The sequence below is a fragment of the Saccostrea cucullata genome, unplaced genomic scaffold (genome assembly GCF_032062105.1).
Source record: "Saccostrea cucullata isolate Sc308-1 unplaced genomic scaffold, CSIRO_AGI_Scuc_v1 ctg143, whole genome shotgun sequence".
Classification (NCBI taxonomy): Eukaryota; Metazoa; Mollusca; class Bivalvia; order Ostreida; family Ostreidae; genus Saccostrea; species Saccostrea cuccullata.
Window position 1 is genome coordinate 659,845 of NW_026937256.1, and position 24,668 is coordinate 684,512.

At 32.8% G+C, this 24,668-nt stretch overlaps 3 protein-coding genes across 3 annotated transcripts; 1 reads left to right on the forward strand and 2 right to left on the reverse strand.

Annotated features, from left to right (window-relative positions):
- Positions 1-2,108: 2,108 nt before the first annotated feature.
- Positions 2,109-6,659, reverse strand: LOC134247614 (uncharacterized). The gene is made up of 2 exons (XM_062729944.1): positions 6,613-6,659; positions 2,109-3,216 (listed from the first exon to the last, which is right to left on the reverse strand). Exon 2 carries the CDS (start codon positions 3,202-3,204, stop codon positions 2,239-2,241), a length of 966 nt encoding a protein of 321 aa, XP_062585928.1. The 5' UTR covers positions 3,205-3,216; positions 6,613-6,659; the 3' UTR covers positions 2,109-2,238.
- Positions 6,660-16,319: 9,660 nt separating this feature from the next.
- Positions 16,320-22,337, forward strand: LOC134247615 (uncharacterized). Its single transcript, XM_062729946.1, has 3 exons — positions 16,320-16,407; positions 20,732-20,853; positions 21,124-22,337. Exons 2-3 carry the CDS (start codon positions 20,766-20,768, stop codon positions 21,891-21,893), a joined length of 858 nt encoding a protein of 285 aa, XP_062585930.1. The 5' UTR covers positions 16,320-16,407; positions 20,732-20,765; the 3' UTR covers positions 21,894-22,337.
- LOC134247650 (uncharacterized) lies at positions 19,617-20,255 on the reverse strand. Its single transcript, XM_062729989.1, has one exon. The coding sequence runs from the start codon at positions 20,253-20,255 to the stop codon at positions 19,617-19,619; it is 639 nt and encodes a 212-aa protein (XP_062585973.1).
- Positions 22,338-24,668: the final 2,331 nt, after the last annotated feature.

The following is a 24,668-nucleotide window of genomic DNA, read 5'->3' on the forward strand; positions in this document are numbered from 1 at the left end:
CAAGGTTGATTATTTTGGAGGAATACTTGGAAGAATTTTTCCTAATGTTAGTAAGATTTGACTGTGTTGTGTTGCCGTATTAATGCAATTTAAAGGTCGCTGACGCAATGAGTTGTGAACGTGAAGGCTAGGCTGCGAACGTGCTGTTATTTGCTTGTGTTATTCATTGATAGAAGTCAACATCTTTTGCATTTTAATTGAAATAAAAAATAATGCCAATTTTTGTAACATATTTTATTTAAATATTATGATGTGCATACATAGATTTTAGATATTACATAATTTATATTGTGTGTTAATTTATCATAGATTTTTAAATTGTATTGAAAACTCAGATGCTTTCTTTAATTATGATTTCTTCATCCTATATTTCGTCAATCTTGTGTAGAACTGTTTAGGTATGTTTATTAAAAAAAAAAAAGACAGCATTTTCCACCGTGATAATCATGACGGACGTCTAAAGCCGACGATCTTAAATCATTTGTTGAGAACTATGTTGTACTATTGACCTTTTGTTCTTATATTCCCAAAGATCTTTGAGCCGTCTTTGGATTTTTGACCAAAATATCAAGTCTCAAATCAACAGATTAAAAATATGATATACTAGTACATGCATATATATGTTTCTGATTTTTGGCTTGTTATCTTTCATTAGTAATACCTTAATTAAAGATTTGGAAGAAGAACTTATTATTCACGAGCCATAGACAAAATGAGGACTTTATTTACTCCATCGCTATTTTACAAATTAAGATATACTAAGAAAAAAACATTTTCTTTTTTTTTACGTCTTGCTCCTCTGTCTTCAGTAATTCAGATGTGAAATAATGTTCAGAAAGATTACGTGGTGAATACAGTGTATGTACTGATGACAGCTGATGAAAGATGTAATTAATTGTAAGGCTCATCTTTACTATAGTATTGTGGAGAAACGGGTTGATTTTAATTTAACAATCCAATTTAGGATCCTTCAAAATCATAGGTCAGTTTTAATATTTTTAATATTCCGGTCAAACTGAAGTCAAATTACCAGGTACATGCATTGTACCTATACTGGATTCCAAAACCTCAAAAAATCCTAAGATAGATACCAGGCGTGTTTTAGTAAATGTTATACCAATTTTCCTTAATCGCTGACAAAAATATAAACAGAAGTAAAGGATAAAATTCAGGAGTACTATGTATACAACCTATTCAAGATATTAATCAGATGTGGATATCAAGACTTTTAGAAAATATGGACCCACTTGCAACATGTATTCGGCTTTCCTTAACTCTGAAGAACCGTTCCCTCGATAGATGAAATAATAGGCATTTTGACACCATGGACAACTGCTTATTAAACAAGCATTCTAAGAGTATTGAATGAGCAAACCTTGTCCCCTACCAGCAAGTGCAATGAAGTTCTCGTTAAGAACTAAATTTATTGATTAATCATATCTGTAAAAAAGAAATAATCGAAACAAAATAAAATGCTAACTTAATTTATAACTCATAAAGCTACACTCACATGCCAGAAATTAAGCTCAATATCTGCAATAGTTTAGAAAGAAAAGAGCGGGAAACCAAGTTGGCAGACGGGGCGCGCCAGAAAGACTTGACAGAAACCGGTTCCTTTCGGTCTGTCTGTCCCGCTCTCTGTCTACCCCATTAGATATCCCGCACTTTCCCCCTAAAAGTTTGGTGATATTGAACTGATTTTTTTTATGAGTGTACCTTGATGAGATATAAATCAATATTACATGTTGTTGCACTTCAATATTTATTTTGTAATGAATTAGGGGCCTTATATAAATTTTTTTAGGAGAACCAAAGTGCACTTGGCGAAAGGGGACCTGGTATTGCTTCAACCTTTGACTACAGGATATTCTGTCTATCAGATGGCCTGATTACCATACCTTATCTTTCTAAAATATCTTGAGATAGACTTATAAGTATATTTTAATAAATGCACTCAAAACATTTGTAATTTTATCTGTCAGGTGTTATAGTCTAACTTTGCTTGGATGATGTATTGTGTTCTTGGTTTAGAGTTTAGTTTCGTTTGACGTTGATATTGTTTTTTGTTCTGTGTTTTATCAAAAGGATGATTTTTATGGAGATTTGAACTATGTTTCGACTCTTTATTCAGCAAATAATAAAAACGATTGAAAGCATTGCGAGTAGTTTTACAAAGTAACAGATTTCAGGTGGACTCATAAAACCTACCAATGGATAAACTAGAAATCAACAACACAATCAAGAAGGGACATTAATAAAAGTTGCCTTTGGTGTGGCAGTCAGGTGGGTCGATTTAGGAATAAGTTCTTCAGTCTTCTTGCCTGATTTGGGGTCGTCATAGTTCGACATTGGATTAGGGGTTTTGGGGCGCATTCGTGAACTCGACAAAGGTTTGGTGTCATCCTCGTTGATGACAGAGATCGTTTCTTTTGCTTTCCTTTCTTCTGCTTCCTTTAGAATATCTATGAAACTAACGTGACTGCTTCTACCAGAATTTAGTCTACTTGTTGCACGCATGCTCTCTGCTATGCTACGACGTCCATCTTTGTGAGCTGTACTTCCGAAATCTGTAAAAGACATGTCTGTGTCACTACGGAGCATGAGTCTCCCGAAGCTTTCCGATGTAGTATCTGAGAGTAAAATTTTATATGGACTTGTCACTTTCACAGGACTAGATAATTCTAATCTTCTGGTCGGAGACTGAGAGCTAGCTTTACTTCGTCTATCAATTATATCGTCATTGTTTGGAAAGCTCATTTTCATTGAGTTTGACGTAAGGGATGTGCGTGGTGTATGAAATGGATCACGTGGTTTGCTGAAGTGTATCGGTTTAAGTTGCTGGCGTCTCGGATGATCCATTTTCAGGAAGGGGATCACGGGAGAACCATATACTGCGAACGGATTGGTCATGCGTAGACTTGGACTTTCCATTTCTTCCAAACGAGGAGTGGCCAAAGTCGAGGACATCCTAGCGTGCAGCTGCTGAGTTTCCTTACCAAGATTTTTCAAAATCACTTTCTGTGCTTTCTCATAATACTGCATTTCTTTGGACAACCTGTTGCTACACCGGTTGTTATTCCTTCGAACCCCCTCGGTATATTCGGACCTTGGAATGTGGTCCCCAAATTGAATTTTTCTGTTCCGCTTTGGCACCTGCACCTTTTTTTCCTTGTCCTGCATCCGTCCTTTCGTGGGTATTTGCATTGTTTATCATGTCTACAAAAAATCATGCATGTCACTTTTAATATTTCAACTTAAATCAACTTAATTATTTAAAAAAACCAACAACACTGATTTATTTAAAAATACAGGGATATTTTATTTTGAATATTATGAAGGTATTAAAAAAAAAGAACATTTCTAATCATTAAAAGAATATTTTAATGAAAATTGATAAATACAGTTTGTAGGAAATTGGATATCCACAAATTTTGTAAAAATTTTATACAAACAGATGCATAGTTCGTATTATCATTTTCTTGTTCTGAAAACATTCATATCATAGTATTATTAAAAAAATGTTCTTTTTACTTCGTTGGAGGTTCATTTTTCAGCATTTAAATTTAAAATGCATTTAACTGACATAATTTATTTTGTTAAATAGGATTAAAGACCATCTACCATCTAGTAGAAAACCATGGTTGCCTCCATAGATACATTAATGAAAAATTATGTAGGAACTATCAATATGAAGAGGGATTGTGGTGATCTAGAAAAAAATGTACTTTGTTCGCTTGTCCTTAGTTGGAGAGAGTGAGAGAAGGCGGGGAAGTAACACTGAGTGGTCAACTTTGCTTACGTCATCACCTTGTAGAAGGCTAGAAATGAAATTCAATACACATCTCTCTCTCCTCCTCCCTCTCTCTCCTATCAAAATTGATCCAGACCCGGAAATTAAAACGACGACGAATGTTAATAGACTTGAGGGAGGTAATCAACACCAATTAAATCGTCGATGATAATTAAAGATAATTCCTAAAATTGCAGACTATGTTCCATTTTTCTCTTGTCAAAATGAGGATACTTTACATAAAACATCTGCAAAAAAGCTTAGTTGGGTTCATAAATCTTTTTTTTCCCACCTTTTCCTGTGAAAGCTTTTGATTAAAAAGAAGTACCCGAGGTACATTAATTTAAGATGAGAAATTCTGTTTCAACCAGAGAAATGTCTTCAGAATACCACATACTTCGTCATCTGGGAATGAATTACATTGAATTATTATGTTCCCCAAACGAAGTTGGGGAACATATTGTTTTTACTCTGTTTCTTATTATTATTATTTTTCTTCTCGGGAAAATTTTGTCCGCGAATGATCTTGTAAACTACACATCCGATTTAGGTGAGATGTTTTTAGGGTCAGTAGACATGTGATGTAGATTTGCGGAATCAAGGTCATGTTGCGCGCACGTGCTTGCAAGAGCGCGCACGTGCAAAACTTGAAATGACCAATATATAATGGATAAAACCGTAACTTTTCTATTTTTTAACAAAATGTTTTGAAATTCATAATGTAAGGATATATTAGTAGTATGCAGAAGATGACATGGTCAAAATAGCAAGATCTCACGCGCATGCACGTGCGCTTTGCTCTGATTGGCTGAAACTAAAGTCTCAATATCTTTCTTGTTTTTTGATAAAATCATTTGAAATTTTGAACATAGTCATACATTAGGGAGATCTACAGCCTGTAATATAAGAATTATCATGAAAGCATGTTCATGCACGTGTGCTTGCAAGAGCTCGCACGTGCAACACGAGAAATATAATTGATACAGACGTAACTATTTAAGTTATTGATGATATGCTTTAAAACTCATATTAGAAGTATATATTAGAAGCATAGACAAGGTGACATGGTCAAAAAAGCAAGATCTCACGCGCATGCACGTGTGCTTTGCTCTGATTGGCTGAAACTAAAGTCTCAATATCTTGCTTGTTTTTTGAGGAAATCCTTTGAAATTTTAAACATAGCCATGCATTAGGATATCGTACAATATGATATATAGCAATTATCATGGAAACACGTGCATGCATGTGTGCTGCAATCTGATTGGCTGAAACTTTTAATAGCTATAACTCCCTTGGTTTTCAACCAAACAGGATGGGGTTTGGAACATAGATAGATATAATGGACTTCTACAAGATGGTATGGTCACCATGCCCATGCATACACGCGCATGTACGTGTGCTGCAATCTGATTGGCTTAAACTTTAAACAGCTATTACTCCCTTGGTTTTCAACCAAACGTGGTGGGATTAAGAAACATTTGGATTAAATACTTTGTTATTTAGTGTAGATTGTGTAGACAAGATGATATGGTCATTATGAACATGCATTCACATGCGCACGCATGCAATGCTAAAATTTGAATGAACTTGGTACACTTCTGGGTAAAAATTGTTAAAGTCTCAAATGCATAGAGTTTGTCTTATTTAATGAAGCTTACAGGGAATATGGCACCAAAAGGGAGTTGGGGAGCGTTTGGGGAACATCTGTAACGGTCCCCGTTACAATTAGCACTAGTTTATTTTGGCATTGCTATGCTTCGTCTGATTACTTAGTAAAGCGTCATTTTGTCTTTGTGTTTCCATTTCAAGAAAATAACATAACAGAATTTTGTTTCGTGACTGAGTGAAGTTTTGATCTGGACCTCTGTTGGAATTTTAGCTTCTATTTGAACAATTGAACAATTGCTTGAACCAGAGTTGATATCTATAACTGATAGTGTTCCTCTAAAAGTTTTTCCTTCTTTTTTTTTTATTTATTTGATTTATTTCGAAAAAGATTTTGCACTATTTATCATAATCTTTACATTTGAATTGATAGTAAACTTAATTTCAAATACATGTTTATACTATGCTGTCAAATAAAAATAAAGGCTTAAGTTTAAAAAGGCATCATCTTCTCATGAAATGTACAAACAAGAATACTGCAAAATATTAAAGCCATATCAGTTTAAAGCCTGTACCTATGAAACTGATGTAAAAAAAAAATAAACGTGCAATCAATGCATAGAATTTTAATTGACACTTTCTGTATTTTTATTGAAATTAAAAAATGTTATTCTAATATAAAAAGACAAAAAAAAGATATTGTTTTAGAGCCAATTGATTTTGACATTAATTATTATCGTGAGTACGATTCTTTACAGTTTCCTTTGTAAATCAAAAATGCACGTCACCCTTACACGCAATGTTTACTTTAGTATTTGAATTTACACTTTTGAAATACGTGCTATCTTCATAAAGTTGAGGTGTAATATCTTTTTCGTAAATTGTATAATTATTTCTCTTCTCTTTTTCCTTCTGTGGAGAAGAAAACAAATTCAGATCAGTTTAGGTTTTGGTTAGGAATACATATCTAAAGTTAGTCAAAATGACAAAATATTATGATATACATGTTTGGAGAAACTGATAGTTTTGCTTTTAAAAGTGCCATTTTTCTAGATCTTTTTCTTCCACAAAGCCCAGAAAGTCTTTTGCTAAGTCTACAGAAAATTCTGTAGTAGAAATCAAATCTAAACATAGGAATTCTGATTAACTTACCATTATTATCATACAAGATTCCCTTTCCATTTTATTTCACAGACTAAAAAAGCCAGTATACTTACTGGGACTCTGGAAATTAAATCAATATCTGATTTGATCTTGATCAGAGAACACTCCTGTTTTCTTTCTAGCACTTCCCTTTTTGTTTAGCAATCGATGGTTAACAAGATAATTATGCCTAACCATGGATACACGAACATTAACGTGTTATATCCTCTTTACATCTCAGGGCAGGTCATTGTCATAATCATTTAACATTTTGTGATTTTTTTTTAATGTAGACCAGATTTTATTTAAAATTTGAAAATATTCAGATATTTTTTTTTAAACTTCCACTGTATCTTCCTGAAATGCATATAAGCGAATTCAACATTCATTACTTATGATGTGTTTCATATTTTAGTGTTTTACTTGAAAAAGACGTACCTTATTGGTAATCTAACAACCAAGCTCTATGATAAACATGATGACTTTAACTTTTTAAACGGCAACTTCCCTTACTTACGCAGCAATATACCTTCATCAACTGCATACGGAGTTTATATCTCTCAGTTCATTCGATATGCAAGAGCATGCTCCACCTATGAACAATTTCTAAAACGAGGTAAATTATTGACAAACAAGTTGATGAAATAAGAATACTAGCAGTCTCGCTTAAAGTCATCATTTCGTAAGTTCTATGGTCGATACAATGACCTTATCAGCAAATACAATTTTTTATGGAGTCAGAAGCTTACGTTTTTCATTTTAAATGTTAATCCTATATTTTCACACTGAACTGACGACCGATTTTCCCGTTAATTCCCGGTCATGACAAAGCGCACCGATCGGCAGGGGGTGCTCACTCTTCCATGGCACCTGATCCCACCTCTGATGTTTCGGAGGTCCGTGTTTGCTCTGCTCCTATTTTGCATTGTTTTATGGAATTCTGAGCTTGAATTCTGTTTGTTATCTCCATATTATTCATCACAACTAATACATCTTTAATGAATAGCAACCGATCCTACCCTTGATGTTTTAGAGGTTCGTGTATGCTCTACTCTAAAATTTGTATTGTTTAATGTGCGTTTGAGCTTGAAAACTGTTATCTCCATATTTTTCATAAAAACGATAATATATTCACCTCTTTTCTTCCAACGGTAGCACATCATAAATTTAACGGCAAGCGCAATAAGATACATTCAGATATATCGAAATGTTTTATCAATTAGCGATAGTTAATTTCATTCACATGTCGTTTCGATATACCCCATATACTTGAAATTAAGACATCACGAAGTCTGCCACATCTGTTTTATATTTGAATAGTATGAGTAAAATTTATGGAGATAAGACCTGGTCCAGTATTCGAGCTCATAAGTCCATTAAACATTATAAAATAGGAGCGGAGCAAACACGGATCTCCAAAACACCGGAGGTGGGATCAGATGCAACGGAGGGGTGGGCATCCTTTGCCGATGGGTCACAACCGCTGTGTGATCCTTGTCATGATCGGGAAATAATGTAAAAAAATCTGTGGACAACTCAGCCTGTATATACTGGTGAACTAAACCTAAATTGAATGACAAAGGAAGTGATTTTAAATTTTCAAATGTGAAATTTCCTTATTTTTGTTGTAATATCCCACTTTAACCTACGTATTGTGTTTACATCTCCAAACTTTATCGATGCTTAAGAGCAAGCTCCAAGTACTATAATCTTTTTAATTGAGGCGGGCTACAATAACAGACAATATTAAATTACAGGGATGTCGACACCCTTGTTCACAATGAATTTTACAAATATTGTGAAGAATGGAAATAATGTGTGAATATTAAGAAAACTAAGATACTTATTTTTTCAAAGGGAAGACAGCCAAAGAATATTTTCACATATAATGGCAGTGTCATAGAAGTAGTCAATGATTTTAATTATTTGGGGATTGTATTTTCTCGTACAGGCTCATTATGTAAAACAAGAAAACACCTATGCGAACAAGCACAAAAGGCGATGTATGGTGTGATACGTAAAATTAGGCAGATTAATCTCCCCTTCGAATGTCAATTGGATTTGTTTGAGAAAGTAGTTTTACCTGTATTGTTATATGGCTGTGAAATACGGGGCTATGAAAACATTGATATTATTGAACGAGTATATTTACGTTATTTAAAACATACGAGGGAGGTTCAATAAATAATGTCATTAGCTCGATGGCATACAACATAGTAGTCATATGACATAAAGCTTGACTTTCTTTCATTATTGAATCTTTAATGAATTGATAACAGTTTGTGTGACCACTTTTCATCGCATTATTTCATCGTGGGAAGCTGGAAAACAAGGGCTATTCGAGACACTGCATTAAAATTGAATGGTCAAGAATCAGTAAACTAGAGTAAAATTAAACGCTTCATTAAAGCAGCTGTAAAACTTGTTAATATCCCAAAAATATACTAACTGAAATATGTGAAAGTTACAGCAACCAATGCCTGTTTTATAGACAGATGAACATGTAGATTTCAATCAACAAAAATTATATAATGGGCATTAATAAAATGGGTACCGTCCTTGGAAACAATGACTTACAACGACCGATGTAAATTTGCGATATTTCAACAAATTATCTCTGATTATGTTTTATTGACTTTAAGACACATAGCAAAATTGATAAAAATCATTTTGGGGATAGTTCATACTGTTTTAAATAAACATTTTATAGTAAAAAAAGTTTAATACTTAAAGGTCACCCTACATTTTGAAAAATGAGTGAAAACGCCAGCGTGTAGGAATATCCAAACAATTATTTCAAAAAATCAAAAATTGTACTTATCCACGTTTGTATGAAATTCTAACAGATAATGAAACTTGAATCCATGTTGCTTTAAGCCCTCAAAATAAATTTACAATAAGATGCACTTGACAAAACTGCAAAGGCTTAAGAAGAGCAAAGAATTGCAGGAGCATAAAACAGTTTTATATGCTATTTTCTTAAATATTAGCGGTCTTGTTCTTCAAATTCATATCCGTGGAGGAAGTTCAAATTTCTGGAGGAGTCTAGAAAACAATTTTTTTGCAAAAAATTGAAAGGTTTATGAGAGGAAGGAAACAGAATGAGGAATACACTACATTAATTGTCTTCATGACAGCATCCAAACCCACAGACCATGAAGAGTAAAGGCGTTTTGGGGATAAACAGAAAGTTAATGTTTTGTCACACCAACAAAATTTGCCAGATCTTTCAACCTTTGACTTGTTTCATTTCCTAAACTTAGAAAAACATCTATCATAAAGAAAAAAAAAACAAGTACAGCAAATCATAGGATCTGCCATATTCCAGTATACGAAGGGTCATACTCAAAAATGTGTTCTAAAAACAATTAGAAATTGAATGAAAATGTAACGGATATGCGTTTTAACTGAAAGAGAATATTTTAGTTAAATCATTAAGACTAAGTCATAGAAAAGCGTTTTTTGTTTCTTTCCGAGCCCCAATGACATTATTTATTGAACGCCCATCGTATATTGAATTTGAAAAGTAGCACCCCAAATTATATGATTTATGGAGAAACTGGACGGTTTCCATTACTCATAAATATTTACTCAAGAATGATAAAATATTGGGTAAAACTTGTGAATGGAAAAGAAAACAAATTGTGTAGAATTGTATATATGTATTTACGTAAACAATATGATAAGGGGGAAATGAAAAACTCATGGGTATCATTTGTACAAAAGATTTTTGATAGATGTGGTTTATCAGATATATGGTATGAGCACGAACAATATTTATATAATGTAGAATGGATAACTGCTACAGTCAAACAAAGATTAAAATATCAATGTGTTCAAATGTGGAATAGTGAAGTTCAAGAATCTTCAAAAAGTTTAAATTATAGAATTTATAAAACCAATTTTGGGTGCGAAAAATATTTAACACTATTATCATTTGGATTTAGAAAAAACTTTTGTTAAGTTTAGAACTACAAATCACCATCTTCCAATTGAAACAGGTAGATGGAATGGTACTCAGAGAAATGAAAGAGTTTGTAGCTTATGCAGTAGTAACCAGATAGGAGATTAATTATCTTAGAATGTAGTGCTTTAAACCAACTGAGGAAAGTTTATTTGAACTAAAAATTTTGCTCTAATCCAAATACTATCAAGTTTTGTGAAGTCATGTGCCAAAATGATGTTGATTCTCTGAAAAAAATATGTACATTTATTTCTAAAATTAATAGTATTGTCTGTTCTCCTTAGTTATCACCTTCTGCTTGACCCATTGTATTATATGTATATATGTTATATATGTTTTTGTACCTCATGTACCATGTACATAGTTTTGAGTGAATAAATTGAATTGAATTTAAAGTTGGCATTTCGTACATTTAATGGTCGTTAAGACTTTATCACACTATAAGCAAACATATTCTGATATTGGATCGTATTTGGATGATTTATTTTCCATAGGTACCACTTGCTCCCCATTACTACATGTAGCAGACCTATTTTTGTATTCATATGAATCAGAATGCGTTCAAAATCTTCTACTTAAAAAGAAGAAAATACTTGCTGTGGCCTTCAACTCGACATTTAGAGTCTAATACATGTGTTTGATATTTGAATATTTTACTTCAAAAAGACCTTATTGGTAATCTAACAACCAAGCTCTATGATAAACATGGTTACTTTAACTTTTCAAACGTCAACTTCCGGGATCCCTTACTTATGCAACAATATTCCTCCATCACCTGCATACGGAGTTTATATCTCTCAGTTGATTCGATACGCAAGAGCATGCTTTACATATGAACAATTTCTAAAACGAGGAAAATAATTGATAAGAAGTTGATGAAATTAGAATACATGTATCATCTTTTTGTAAGTTATATGATTGATACATGACTTTGTCAGCAAATGCAATCAATCATTAAGTCCAAAGTAAATTGATGTTTTTTCATACTAATTGTAATTGTGTTGGGCCATTATTTACACACCTCTGATAATTTGGAGGTCCGAGTTTGCCCTGCTCCTGATTTGTATTGGATAGCTTGAATACTCACTGTCCTTTTTACCATCATTTATTTTACATTAAAAATGTCATTTACTACACAATTATACATATTTAGTAGTTTAATGCCATACATTTGCTTAATTTAATTTAGGAATTTTACTGTCCATACATTGCTATGTTCTGAAATAAGAAAAACCTCCATAATTTTAAAGAAAAATTTAACTGATGGATTTCTTACATTGATATTTTAAAGTCTTTCAAATTTCACTTCCATTAAGATGTTGAAGATTAGTTTAAATTGAAAACATTTTAATTCATTTTATATATTCATCAAAATCATGTCTCCTTACTTGCAAAAACCGATATATTTAAAGTTCTACTGATTTTTGTCTAACATAAATGCAAAAGAAGTTCTTGCTCCAAAACATGAAATTTAAGCTTTGGTGTTAAGATGCTATTGAATTCGTTAGACTGTTGAAGCATAGAACTATGAATATTTATTCAGATTTGAAATAAAAACATCTTTGTATCTAAGAATAGAGAAATTGCTTAAACATATTTTCATTGAAAAACTTGCGAATCTTTACATTTCTGAATTTCTATGCTTAGATTATGGAAAATAATCCTATATAATTCAATGACTATCAAAAGATCACGCGGAAACCACGAGTTATCGTTTGTTACATCGATATACTAAGGCCCTGTTCCTTAAAACGATTAAAAACGTAACGCACATGCATTTAAGCGTTGTGAATTTTAATTAGCTGTAAATCGGATCACTTGATTTTTTTTTAGTTTGACATGAAAAGAGAAGCACAGGATGTGTGTTGCCCAAAGTCATTTTTTTTATTTTGGTGCATAAGGTTCTGCTAGAAACTTTGGTACTTTAACATGTATATATCGGTGAAACCCTTTACAGTTTTTGCAAGTGGTGTTTGCTAACGAGATAAAGACAAGTTAAATATAAACGTGAAATGTAGATTTTAGGTAGGTTGTACTCACCTTTATCATTATTAGATAAAGACAATTACTATTTGTTATTCAGTTCGATGATTAATCCAATTACATCATTTACAAAATTCTTAATATGAAAATACATGTATAATTAAGTGCTATTGAGGCATTATTATTATTATTTTTTTTTTTTACAAATTCAATTCAATATTTAAAACTCAAATTATATGATGGGTATGTTTAAACATATCTCAAATCGTCAATGGTACATATTTATCATAAAATTAATACATGTGTATTTATATACATTTTATAGTTGCTTTTCTTAAAGAAATACACAAGACATGATAATGATTAATTAATGATAATAATAATTTACTCGCAAATTAATCATGGAAAAGATTAGAACATTTAAGGAAAAAAGAGAGTCCAAGAATATTTCAATTAAATTCACGGAGACTTTACATTTGAATTTGACCTAAATTTGAAAAACTTCCACCGTAGTATCTTAAATTCAAAAGAACAAATTTATGTTTGCAATCAATTTAAATACATGTAGTTATAACTGTTTTCAAACCAAGACTAAGATATACTTACATTTAGACCTCCAAAATATTTGAAAAATGACAATTAATTATCCAATATGCGTATTTGAATCTTTGCCGTCAGGAATTCTCATAACTTCACACATTCATGAAACTATGATAGACTAACATAGTGTACAAGTTTAAATCTTAATCCGATCGAGGGATCTTAATAAAAAAGTACAATAAACGAGGGTCATACAAAAATAAATCCCCGCTTCTTACATAGGATTTTACGACGAGTGCTTTATTTACATATCCTTTTAATCGCACATGAATGATATTAATTTTTTTTATTTACGGCATAAAGATACTACGTTAATATTTTAGTATATATATATAGCAGTAAAAAGATCAGCGACACAAAAATTATGTAAAAAACAACAAAAATCAATTTTAGAGGCTAGACACAATATAAAACACATTGAAGAAGTATTTTTTTACGTATCAAAAGACTGCGCGGCATATGCAAACCATCTATCTATCTTTATTCAATAGTCAAGAAGTGAAAAAAGAATTAGATTACATGATCAGACATACTAGTCCCTGCTGACAAAGCATTTGTAAGGCTCATTATAAAAATTGTATTTTAGAATAACTTGGATTTAATTCTACAAGTGGTAATCCTACTTATACTCATAGGAAGAAATTCTTCAAAATCATATGCCAGTTTTGAATTTTTTTAATATCCCAAAGAGCCAAAATGAATACATGTATATTGGATATCGAAACTTCATAAGAATCCCATCGTCTCAAGCCACGGTCCGGAGTCTGCATATAGCTCTCTCCTGAATGGAAGAACATTTTGCGACGATGTAAGAATCCTTACAATCAAAGATGCATAGCGGGTTCCAGTAAATGTTCAATCAAGCCTCTTTCTACTCTTTATGAAGAAATTAACAGTAGTGATGGAGAAACAGTAGTGAGGGAGAAATGTCAAGAGTACTGTGCAATTATGTACTCAAGAAGTGGTGTAAATCAGGATACATAAAAATTCCAAGGAACTTTTGGACAATTTGAAATCACAAGATTTTACCAAATATCACAACCATTAAAGTCCCAGCTTTTTGATGTCATTGACAGCCGCTTTTTCAATAAAAAAAATTAACTCGTAAATTTACTTACATTGTCGTTGGTCATTTGCAAAGTTATTTTGTTAAAAAACATTCTGATTGTACACACAAGTACTCTGAAGTTGACATCAAAAAGATGCTTAAGTTCCTGATTAACGATATATATGTTAATTGTTTTTGGAGACCAGGTCTTCCAACAATGTGGGTACACATTGTGCCCCGTTAGCAGAACTATTTTTGTATTAATATGAAACAGAATTTATGCAAAATGTTATGCGTAAAAGGAAGAAAATACTTGCTGTCGCCTTCAACTCGAAATTTAGATTTATCGACGACGTATTGTCAATCAACAATGGTAATTTCCATTCTTATGTCGATACGATAAACAAGTAATCTTGAAATAAAATATACCTTAGGGTCTGACATATCTATTTCATGTTTAGATATTTTACTTGAAAAAGACGTTAGTGTTTATCTAACTATCAAGCTATATGATACACTTGATGACTTAAGCTTTCTAATCATCAACAACCCTTACTTATGCAGCAATATACCATCGTCGTCTGTACACGGGGTTTATATCTTTCCAGTTGATGCTCTACGTATGGACAATTTCTAAAACGAGATAAATTATTGACAGACAAATTGCTGAAACAAGAATATCAGCAATCTCGTGTAAAGCCATCATTTCCTAAGTTCTATCGTCGATACCATGACCATGTCAACATATACAATTCATCATTAAGTGATTAGCGTTTTGTTATTGTTAGGCCATCATACACACACTGAATTGTCCACTGATTTTTCCTTTATATCCCGATCATGACAAGGAGCACACGCGGCTGGTGTGACCGATTAGTAGGAGATGCTCAATCCTGCATGTCACATAATCCCACCTCTGTAATTTTTAGAGGTCTGTGTTTGCTCTGTTCCATTTTTAATTTATTGACTTTTGAGCTTGAACACTGATCGTTATCTCCATATATTTCATTTTTACTAAAAGTAGACATAACTAGTTTTCCTTAAACAAGAGGCCCATGAGCCTCATCGCTCATCTGATCACATTGGCAAGAGAAAAACACAAATCAGTTCAGTATTGAAAAGTTTGAATTAAGGGGGGAGGAGGGTTGAATTTTAAACTACCTGAGGATGCTCCCATACCAATAACAATGGCTTTGCTAAGGAGAAGAGTTTTCCTATATATGCCTTTGTAAAAATTTCATCCCCATTGTAGCCCTCTCTATTCCCTTGGATCATGATTTGAACAAACTTGAATCTACACTACCTAAGGATGGTTCCATATCAATATGACTAAACATGGCTTTTCTGTTCTTGAGAAGAGAATTTTTCTCCTGTACATGTATATTCTTATGTAAAATTGTAATCAGTTTATTGTAGCCCTGTCCTACCCCTGGGGGTCATGATTTGAATAAATTTGATTGTACACTATCTGAGGATGCTTCCATATAAATTAAATATGATCAATCATGACTTTGCTATTCTTGAGAAGATTTTTAAAGATTTTACCTATAAATTCCAATGTAAAACTTTGATCGTCTATTGTGGCCCCCACCCTAACCCCGGGGGTCATGATTTGAACAAATTTGAATCTTCACTACCTAAGCATACTTCCATTTAAATCTAGCCAATCATGGCTTTACTGTAATTAAGACTTTTCATGTCTATTCCTATGTAAAACTTTGATTGTTCATTGTGGCCTCACCTTACCCCCGGGGTCATGATTTGAAAAATTTGAATTTACACTATCTGAGGATGCTTTCATATAAATATGACCAATTATGAAGATTTTCAGGATTTTTCCTCTGTAAAACTTTGATTGTGCATCGTGGCCCCACACTATCCCAGGGGAAATGATTTGAACAAACTTCAGTCTACACTACCTTTTTATTTTCCTAGCCCGATGGTTCTTGAGAAGATTTTAAAAGATGTCATAAATTCCCCTTGGAAGGAGGCTTGGCCCTTCATTTTAACAAGAAGTCGAAAATGTGAAAAGTTTACAGACGGACGGACAGACAGACAGACGGACGCCTGACAAAAATATGATCAGAAAAGCTCACTTTCAAGAGCCTTCGGCTCAGGTGAGCTAAAACGTAAACAAAGGAAGATAACTCGTTTCTGAACTTTAATCCCGTGATTCGTTCTACATTATCACCTTATTAACGATAGACAGCTCTTTTTGCGTTACACATTAAAAGTCAACTAGTCCAGTTAGCTTTGGTATACTTCAGGTCCATGGTGAGTATACACTTTTCCACAAACTGTACCGGTATTTTAAAACAGCCTGAACGAAGTCAGGTTAAACATTGTTATTGTTGTATTTTGGTGCAAGTGCAATCTCGTTGAAACTTCATGGATATTAACCAAGTCCAGATGCATTCATTATACACCCGCTTGAAAAGTGGGAGGGTATATAGTTATCGGGATGTCCGTCCGTCCGTCTGTCTGTACGTCCGTGTATTACGTTTTGGGGTACCAATTTCTTATATCCGCACCTCCTAGCTCTTTTACCACTGATTGAAATTTAATGAAACGTTCACAGAATCTTTGTTATATTGTGCTATTGTGCACATGCCATTTTATTTTTTGATCGGACATATATTTTGGGTTTCCTAGAGCAAAACATGGACACAGCCTATATTTCTATAATACAGATCGAAGGATATCCTTGCAACTTTTATCCGCAACTCCCCCTATACCACTGAATAAAATTGTATGATACTTTCACCGTTTCCTTATTATATAAAGGCTATTCCAGAAAAAAAAAATGTATGGGAGGGTTGGACAGCACTTCATATATTTTTGTATGGGTAATGGGGACGGGAGTGATTAAATTTGCATGTATGTCTTCAACCGAAATATTTTTAGATGGGTGGTTGCACTTATCCTCACAAATTATCGACTGCAAAGAACTTTTTTCCTATCATTTTGTATAAACCAGTAATCATAGATATTTATTTTTAAAAAAAATATATTTGTAAAGTGTGTTTACCATGAAAGTGAAAGTAGAATCGAAGCAAGGGCAGATAAATGTAGAAGCATGACTGTAATGACAGTGGAGGATTGGGACACGGATTCTTTGTTTTCTGGACTCCGTGCTCAAGTTTCTTTCCAGCAGTTTAATCAAACGTGATTACATTGGTAAATTAAATGATATGATAAACAATCAGAGAGATCATTTTATTTTAAACCGAAAGTAGGAAAAAAAACGTTTCTGATAATAAACATTTAAGAGCATGTTTATCACTGTTTATGGAGTTTGCAACTGCAAGTCAATTAATATTTTACCTTATACTAAATACGAAGTAAAATAATGTTCAGATATGAGTTTGTAACAATAAAATAATTATGTCAATTACATACCAGTCCTTAACCTGTTGAGTATTACCTTGAATATATTTTAACCCATAATAAAAAGATGAATTAAGAAATACATTTTAGCAACAAGTGTCTGTAGTTTTTAGGCTGGATTGGGATTGAGACTTCGTATCTCTTTTCTTTACATTTCTCACTAACTAGACAATGTCCTTCACAACTTTAGTGCCCCCCCTCCCCCCCCCAAAAAAAAAACAAAACAAAACAAAACGGGAATTTTTTGTTGTGAAGAAGGTTTAAACAACGTAAGGATAGGCTATAATTCACAATATAATTATATTTTTATTAAGTATAGAAATATCATTTCTGTACCCTAACATGTATTAGTTTTACTTGAACTTTACGGATTGCAAAGTCAAGCATAGGAACGGATATATACAAATCATTATAATTTACAGGGCTTTCAGTGGCATGTGACATACCTAAACGGGTACATTTTTAACCTATAGGCTCGCTATAGCAGGAACCTTGTGACCTGTTTTACAAAAGATTAAAACCATTTTCAAAGTAATGAAAAAGAAATGAAAGTTTTTTGCAGTACATTTATATTTTCATATTTATCAAGTTTTTTTTTTTAAACAAGGCCCTGATTTGGATAGATCCTAAAAGTGAACATTCATTTCAAGTCACATAAAGTGCAAATGCATGAAAAAAGTAGTAGTTCCTGTACAACAATTTTATTTTATATATACATAACTTAGAACACAATTCTCTAGAAAATTATTTTAAATTAAGATGGGTGGTTGTATCAAAAGCATTTTTATTTAGATAGGCGGTGGGGGAGAAAGCAATTAAAAATGTATGGGTGGTGAGGGTAAAAATAAAAGTGCCTTCTAACCCCCTATATATTTTTTTTCTGGAATAGCCCTAATACCATTGTGTGCATCCTATTTTTCAATTTTTGATCTTATTTCGGGTCTCCCAGTGTACATCATTGGCTCTGCCATTATAACCATATGGCAGGCGAGGAAGGGTGGGGGTGTAATTTAGTGAGCTCATTGCTGACAGTACCTCTAGTTTACACATAGAATTTTTTTCATCAAAATTATAAAGGTGTTCATTGCTATGTCTATGGAACGAAAAATCAAGGGTTTCCATTTACATCTCTAGACAAATTTTTATCTCCAGACAACTTTTTTGCAAGCGAAAAATTGGTTCTTTAAATTTGGTCCATGTTTTTCATTGTTGCAGTTGAAACAAAAAAGGGTGATTATGATAAGTACACAGGCGTTTGGATAAATACTGTATGTGTTTTCAGAGTTTTAATCTAGGGATTAAAATTTCCAAGACCATAGTTGGCTGACGTTGCCATAGAAACAAAGAACCATAATTTTTTAAAAGTTAAATTTGCGCCACAATTTTAAATTGTTTGCTCTTTTATCTGCAAAAGTGTGGAATAATGCCAACTAAATGTAGTTTTTTCACAAATAAATCAAACAGGAAATAGACTATCTTAGGTTGAAACACGTCCATACGGTTCTTGTAAAAAGTCAAAAACCAAACTTTTAGGAATCTTTTATATGTACCCAGTGCTTGCAAAATTGTATACATTTTAGTTTTTTTTTAAAAAATACGAATAGCATTCAAGTTTGCAATATTTAAGTCAAAATTTTGGAATCAAACATAGAATTCTGTATTATTTCCTGTCAAATACAGCGAAGTAAATTTAACAATTAAAAAAACTTAATTTAAAGTACTGAGTATTCAGTATTTGAAAAAAATAAAGTATTCAGTATTTGAAAAAATACAAAGAAGAAAAATATGTGTTAGTGGCCATTTTTTAAAGAAATAAGGCAATTAAATATGGAAGGAAAACAGACTTATTATTTTCATAGACATCATGGATCCTTTTGGTTCCTGGTGGAACATAGGGCTTCGCTAACATTCCTCCATCGCACTCTGCTTTGAGCAGCCTTTTGCAATTCTTCCCAGCTATGTCTCCTCTCCACATGACCTTCGTCAAGTTGTCCTGGGACGCCGTTTGGCATGGGGGTTCCAATCGATTGCAAGCCGTGTAATGTCTCCCGATGCTTTTCGGAGGGTATGCCCAATCCACCGCCTCTTTTTACAGGCTATTTGCTCAGTGATTGGTCTTGATTTGTTGTTTCCCACAGGTTCTTGTTGTTTATATTTTCTGGCCACCTGATGTTTATTATGTGGCGCAGACATCTGTTTGCGAAGGTTTGTAGTTTGTTGGAGATGGTGTTGGTGACTCTCCATGTTTCAGACGCGTAGAGGAGCACAAACTTAACATTGATGTTATAGATACGAAGTTTTATGCGTGTGGACAGTGTTGTTGAACTCCAGACAGGCTTGAGGTTGATGAAGACGTGACTTGCTTGATTAATTTTTGCTTTTATGTCTTCATCTGTTCCACCAGTGGTTTTGACGATGCTGCCTATGTATGTAAAGGAGTCTACGTCTTTCAGGTTGTGTTCTCCAACCGTGATTGGGGTTTGCTGTTTGTTGTGGAGTCGCATTACCTCTGTCTTGTCATTGTTCACCTGTAGACCTGTCTTTGCTCTTCTTCCTTTGCAAGCTTTTAAGCTATTTGTCTTGAGCTGCATATGTTCATACTTCTGGGGAATAAGGCAGAGATCGTATGCAAAGTCGAGGTCTTCCAAACACTGAGTGAAATTCCACTGGACTCCTCTCTTGCTATCTCTAGTTTTTTCCTGCATGATCCAGTCCACTACCACTAGAAACGTCATTGTTGACGACAAACAGCCTTGTCTAACCCCTGTCTGCACCTCAAACGCTTCTGACTTAGCTTTTCATAGACAATAAATAGGTTTTTTTCAGTATTAAAACGTTTGATATGAAATTGAACTTTTCAAAATATTTCTTAAAAGAATTTTCAATATACAAAGATTTAAAATGTAAATATATGAAATGGTATGGGGTATAAGTGGAGTAATATGTGTGTGCATGCATGTTTCGATTGATAAAACCAGAAGACTTCCGTAAAAATGTGTGACACCTCAGCATTTTATGCAGAATAGATCCATAAACAAAATACTGTTGTAACACCTATACTCAAGTAATATTTCAGACCCTGCTCTCCTTGTTCTTTGGAATGCATTTTTTTTTCGGTTTTAGAAATTATATAGATCTAAATAATAAAAATCATAAAAATAAAAAAAATGTAATATAGTTATTTTAGTTATTTCTTCTTTATTTCTGACAGACTATATAGGTGTTGCTAAATCCAATCCGACAAAATGTCTCAGTCGAGGATTACCAGTATTAGTGGGCCAACAGCCTCACTGAATTTTATCGGGATTCCGTACTCCGATATCGACAGAACAGGTTAGACTTGTTTTATAAGAAATTTTGCTAAATCTTTTTATAAATTATTAAATCTTTTTAATAATGATGTTAACATTATAACGTCGGAGCATAAGGGTATACAAGATTTATTAAATGGCACACATTGGATCTTATTAATAATTGTGCTGTGTTACCATAAAAAAAATAATAAACTGTGAGATGTTAACATAAATTCAAATATTTTTTAAAATGCTATACGAATGAAACCAGCTTACTTGTAGTTATGCAAACCGTTTTCAATTTAAATAGGACACTGGGCTGTCTGGAGAATTTCCAAAATGTTTGAAGCTGCACGCTTGCTCTCACTTCTTGCTGGGTTCGTGGACTATAGAAAAATAGTTGACGAGGACCATGCATTAGCCATTATCAAGCAACAGTTGAATTTAGATCCTGAGTTACAAAGAGCGAGTTTAACACCAGCGATGAAATTAAACTTTGATGTAGAACTTATACAATTGAAACAAACTTCCTTCACAATAGTTACTAATTTAAAAAATGGGACCACAGGGAAAATTCTTGGAGAAAATTTTATGAAAATAGTAAGAATAAATCGGACAACGCGGCGGTCGTCTTCATTTCCTGAATGGTTTTACAAAAAGTATGCAGCTTTCATGAATATTCCTGGACATCCAAGTACTGAAAAGGAAGAGTTACCAGAAATTCCCAAGAATGCTTATAAATATGACGTCATTCCAGGGCACAGCGACGAGGATGTTAATTGTCACCTGAATCAATCCTCATATATTCGATTCTGCATGGACGCAGCAACGAGTGCATCGTTGAATGGGTATTATGAACATTACACAAGAGATATGTGTTTATACCCCTCAATACAATGGACTATTAGTTATGTGGGGGAGAGTATTGCTGGTGATCAGTTGACTATATTTACATGGCAAAAAGAACACACTCCCGACAACATACAATTTGCTATCGAACGAAATGGCAATCTAATTTTCTATGCATCAACAATATTTGGTAAAATCGCAAAAGAGAAAATACATTGGCACAAATTGTGAAAACACATTTTATTTTGTGTATTGATTCATTATTGAATAAAACAATCTTTTTTTTTTGTCAAAAGGGTTCAACTGAAATATGAGATCAAATGGCAGAAATTCTGCCATCGGAATGTGTAAAGCGCTAGAATTATTGACTTGCTCAGCTTAATCAGAATATGTTTACGCTTTATCCAGTTATTGTGAGCGATAATATGGAAAAGAAACAAATTAATATAATGATAAATATCTTTTTTTAAATGAAAAGAAAATGAAATTCAGAAGTACACATCTTGTGATTACACTCATTATATGGTGAAAATTATTCTGATACAAACATTCTGATTCTTAACTCAAGTGTATTGATGCAAATAGAACAAATTCACACCCCCTCGAATTCGTAGAATTTTTAAATGTATACATGTATATTGAAGCAAATAAAAAATGCAATATGGGTTTAAAGATGTAATTGCTTATTCTTTCTTACGTGTATAGAAGATTCTTTTTATATAGAACATTTATCACATTGGACTGGTGATTTATTAGTTTTTTACAAGCCAGACATCACACCTGTTTCATTTCACGTGCTGCATGAATACGATCATTTAAAAGTGAAAAAAGTATTTTTAAAAAAATGAATTATCTGGGATTTGAACCATGGACCTCTCACATATCAAGTGAGAGACATACCCCTACATGTATCCACTTGATTAAATCGTAAATCGTATGCAAACATCACATGATTATATATGAGTTTTAAAATATTAATATATTAGTTAAAATTTCTAAATTTCAAAAGCTCACACTCATTTGGTACATTAAAATTTAATATTTTACTTCAAAAATCTAAATTATCAAATTTCCAAACAGGTTTTAGAATTTTAATGTTTTAGATTTTTGCCTGAAATATTTAAAATTGCAATTTCTAAAAACAATTTTTGTATTCTAAACTGTTGAGTTTTTTAATCTGCTGTTTGTTCAGAAAGTGTACGCTTAACTGTCCAAACTTCTGAAACATATTTTGATAATTTAAAATTTACTTTAATCTTTTAAATTTCAACTTTCAAACGTTTAAAATTTTTAGAAATTTAGAAATTTTATTCAAACACTCAAATTTTACTATTCTAAACCACTTTTTACCTTTTGGGTGTTTAGTCAAGTTGCTCCATGGTGTAGGGGTATGTCTCTCAGTTGACATGTGAGGGATTCCGGCTTCAAATCATTTTAGAAATTTGAATTAATAAGTATTACACGGACCTCATATACATGTATATATTCACGGTTGATATTGTCAAAATTTTACACAAAATGCATGGTGTCTAATTAAGCCTTTACTGAACAGTTCGTAGAGATGTAATAAGAATAAAAAGTCCACCGACAACCTGTATTATACGTAATAACTCTCCACGTGCCTCTAAGCTAAAAATAGTGTCAAGCGGCAATTTTAATACAATAAAATTTATTGTATTGAATAAATACTAATAAAACAAACGGGATGGTACACCTTGAGAGGGATGAGAGAGGACCTAGGGAGTTTTGATATAAATTTTCATTGCAGAAGCTAAATATCTTCTTGAGATATCGCCCGGAAACGAAAGTGTTATACACACAGATGGAATGTGGAATGTATAAATTTAAATTTCGACCTTGAACTTTGACCCTTTTACCTCAAAATCAATAGGGGTCTTCCTTCGGCCACAGAATGGACGAACAGACAGACAGACCCAACTTAATATCCCCCACTTTCAGTGAAAGCGGGGGAAAAACTGCGAAAGATGGGTTGAACCATAAGAAAATGTGTAGCTAACCGTCAACTTGTCGTCAACTGATAATGCGAAAACAGTTTACCACTATAAGTTGAAAATGCTATTCTGAAAATGTTATCTCAAAATGTCAGGCAACATATTATTAAACTTTTTTTTTCTTTCGGGATTTATATTTTGTACTTTTTGCTGCTTAAAAAGTACTAGAAGCATTAAAGAATCTATTAAATTTGTAGCAATTTCACAATTATCATGGTTTTGATAATTCTTTAGATTGATAATGTATGACACAAAATTAATAATTTGACTCTATGTATGCCCCTTTTACTCTTTCACTCGAAGAAGGTAAATATTATATTTACGAGGGGTTATTAAAAAGTTCGAGGACTGAGGATATAAAATTAGTACTATGTAGTCTGTGCTTTCAAAATTTCTTTGGAACATAAAACAACAACAACAAAATAAAAAAATAAAGAAATATTGAAAATTTTAGCTTAATACGTTCATTATTTGCCAAATTATTATAAAATAAAAACGACATTATATAATCACGCGGCCCTGTCACCATTTAGTTTCATGACGTCCGACAACGTCATTTTTTTCATTGTCCGCTTCTTCTACCCAATAAACTTATTTTGATGAGATTGCCTGGAGCTGAGTACGGACTTAAAACTGCCTTGGTTACATGACTTTACAATGTCATGAACAACGGCTTTCAATGATTATAATATTTCACATGGATTATACATTGGGAGAGATCCTCGCTTGATTGTTCCAGCATATTTTGCTTTTGGGAGTTCGATATCTACAATACATGGGGCCAAAATAAAAAATACCTTTGTTTCCCCTAACGCGACCGACTCAACTAAATCGCACCGACTGAAAAGATTTTTTAAATATGATTATTTGATAAATTTTTTTTTATTATTAACCAAGTTTTATAAAATACAATTTTATCAAAATCAGTTTTTATCCGAACGGCCGACATTGTTCTACTGTGATTTTCAAGCATTTGTTGGAAACAAAATGACGT

Excerpts from the sequence above, each read along its gene's own strand:
- LOC134247614 (XM_062729944.1), bottom strand. The coding sequence starts at position 3,204 with ATGCAAATACCCACGAAAGGACGGATGCAGGACAAGGAAAAAAAGGTG.
- LOC134247650 (XM_062729989.1), bottom strand. The coding sequence starts at position 20,255 with ATGACGTTTCTAGTGGTAGTGGACTGGATCATGCAGGAAAAAACTAGA.
- LOC134247615 (XM_062729946.1), top strand. The coding sequence starts at position 20,766 with ATGTCTCAGTCGAGGATTACCAGTATTAGTGGGCCAACAGCCTCACTG. Across the intron at positions 20,854-21,123 it reads CTCCGATATCGACAGAACAG|GACACTGGGCTGTCTGGAGA; the intron begins GTTAGACTTGTT and ends CAATTTAAATAG.